At 44.1% G+C, this 2,500-nt stretch overlaps 1 protein-coding gene across 1 annotated transcript in view; it reads left to right on the top strand.

Moving 5' to 3' along the window:
• The window catches only part of LOC134072640 (ephrin type-A receptor 7-like), a 130,049-nt gene that overhangs the window by 99,429 nt on the left and 28,120 nt on the right, over positions 1-2,500 (top strand). Inside the window, exon 6 of the mRNA XM_062529430.1 lies at positions 1,389-1,513. Within this exon, the coding sequence (XP_062385414.1) occupies positions 1,389-1,513 (125 nt within the window). The remainder of the gene's footprint in view (positions 1-1,388; positions 1,514-2,500) is intronic.

The following is a 2,500-nucleotide window of genomic DNA, read 5'->3' as shown; positions in this document are numbered from 1 at the left end:
TGTGTGTGTGTGTGTGTGTGTGTGTGTGTGTGTGTGTGTGTGTGTGTGTGTGTGTGTGTGTGTGTGTGTGTGTGTGTGTGTGTGTGTGTGTGTGTGTGTGTGTGTGTGTGTGTGTGTGTGTGTGTGCGTGCGCGCATGTGGGTGTGAGACAGAGAAAAATGAAGTTGTAGCTCGATCATCCAGCTGTACAGTTTTCCTGTCAGACCCACTGTTGGATGTTCAGAGCCCGGGCTGTCGATCATTCACTAACGAGGCTTGATTGACAGCTCTCACCTGAGTCCTGCCTCATTTATCATCTCTTCATCAGTGCTCATGCTCAGAGGGGCGGGACTTGCTCACTCCCGCTCACTCATCTGCCGGCTCTGTTCATTGGCTGTTCAGACTGCCGGTCAGGATGTCAAAAGAAAATAAGATGTATTTTCTACTTCAAGCTTGAGTGTTTTTTTTCCCCTTGTATGCTCAGCTAGGACTGCCAAAGGCAAGATAGTGCATTAATGGTAATATATGAGATATTGTTGCATTGACTACAACCTGGTTGCACCAAAGCATGTGCTACTGTATCTCAGTATCCTATGATCTCACTGGCTCATTATTTTCAAGGTCTTATTTGAGATGTACAGTGCACAGTGAAATACAGTGAGTATAGGCTGGGGCTCAGTATAGAATCATAAGAGACTGTCAACTCTGTCAACTCAACTCGTATGTTGTTGAATAATCTGATGATTTCTTAGTTCTATTAATAGAATTTTGTATTTTTGATTGATATAATTCATTACTGAACATCATAGCCCAATTTGCACATCAAAAGGTTGTGTTGTGCAAAGTTTAGTCACCTGCTTTTGTCAAGACTTGTTTTTCTCCCTTCAGAGTCTAATTCATAAAATATTATTTAATTCTTAGATTTGTTCAGCAATGACGAGGCATCCATCATAGCCCAATTTGCACATCAAAAGGTTCTGCCTCGGAAAAGTTTATTCTTATGACCTTTGTTAAGCCTTTCTCAAAACCTGTTCTTCCTCGTCAGTTATCAGTCATTCTTGCAGTACACGGACAGCCACACACGGAGCACTGACCCACAATCACTGAACAGAGACATCGTCATCATCTTCATTGTCATCACCACCATCATCATCATCATCATCAGTCCTGCAGCACCAAAGCTGCAGTGACTCAACTGTCAATCAAATACATGCACACACACACACACACACACACACACACACACACACACACCGAGAGAGGGAGAGAGAGATACAAATGCATGCATAGCACTGTCCGTCTTATCTAATATTCATACAAAGCAAGGGTTCCCTTCAGATAGGAACATTTTCAATTATTAATCTCAGCCCCTCTTTTTCTCTCTCTTTTCCCCTTTTCCATCTCTCCAGCACCCTCTATGGTGAGTGAGCTGCGGGCCGAGAAGATTGAGCAGCGTAGTGTGACATTGGTATGGAGGGAGCCCAGCTACCCAAACCGCAGCCGCACCGAGTACGAGATCAAGTATTACGAGAAGGTATGTACACACACACACACATCCACACATCCACACACACATCCACACACACACACACACACACACACACACATACATACACGTGTATGTTTCTTCATGCTCAGTAGGATACATAACTCTCTCTCTCTCTCTCTGTCTCTCTCTTGGTTAAAAACATGCTCCCATGCTCTTTTAGTTGTTTCGAAACATCCTCTCCATAATGTTTTCAGTTGCAGACATACATGCTCTTTTGTGCAGTTGTTAACACACTCACACACACATACACACACAGACACACACACACACACACATCACTGGCAAACGTACACACACTGCACTCTAGAGCCTTCCAAGTTCCCAAGCGTAAACGGACTACTTGCACCACTCGATTCCCCCACATGAGTTGATTCATTCAAACTCACGCCCCTCAGTGCTGAGCAGCATGGCTCCTGCTTAAAGCCCATTACTGCAGCAGCACAGGAGACTGAGCACAACCAAACAGGCTCTCTGGTTCTCTAACTCACTCATGCTCCCACACACACACACACACACACACACACACACACACACACACACACACACACACACACACACGTAAACACATATACTGTACACACACGGATACGCACACACACACACACACACACACACACACACACACACACGTAAACACATATACTGTACACACACGGATACGCACACACTCAGACACAGACACACATGCACACATACATATATACACACACACACACGCACGCACACAGACATACAAAGACATGCAAAAAAGACATCAATCTCTCTTTTTGCCACTATTTTTCTTTAACTCGTAAACAATCAAAAACATTTTCTGGTTCTCTCTTTCATACTCTTTCACTCACTTACTCATACAGGGAGACACAAAGAGACTCACACAGACACACACACACACACACACAGTGTGTGAGTCCTCCTCATGACCACATGGGCATCAAACGAATGGGCATCAATAACAAGCCAGATTTTTATAAA

The sequence above is a fragment of the Sardina pilchardus genome, chromosome 24 (assembly GCF_963854185.1).
Source record: "Sardina pilchardus chromosome 24, fSarPil1.1, whole genome shotgun sequence".
NCBI classification, from domain to species: Eukaryota; Metazoa; Chordata; class Actinopteri; order Clupeiformes; family Clupeidae; genus Sardina; species Sardina pilchardus.
This window is presented reverse-complemented; position numbering and strand designations above follow the sequence as displayed.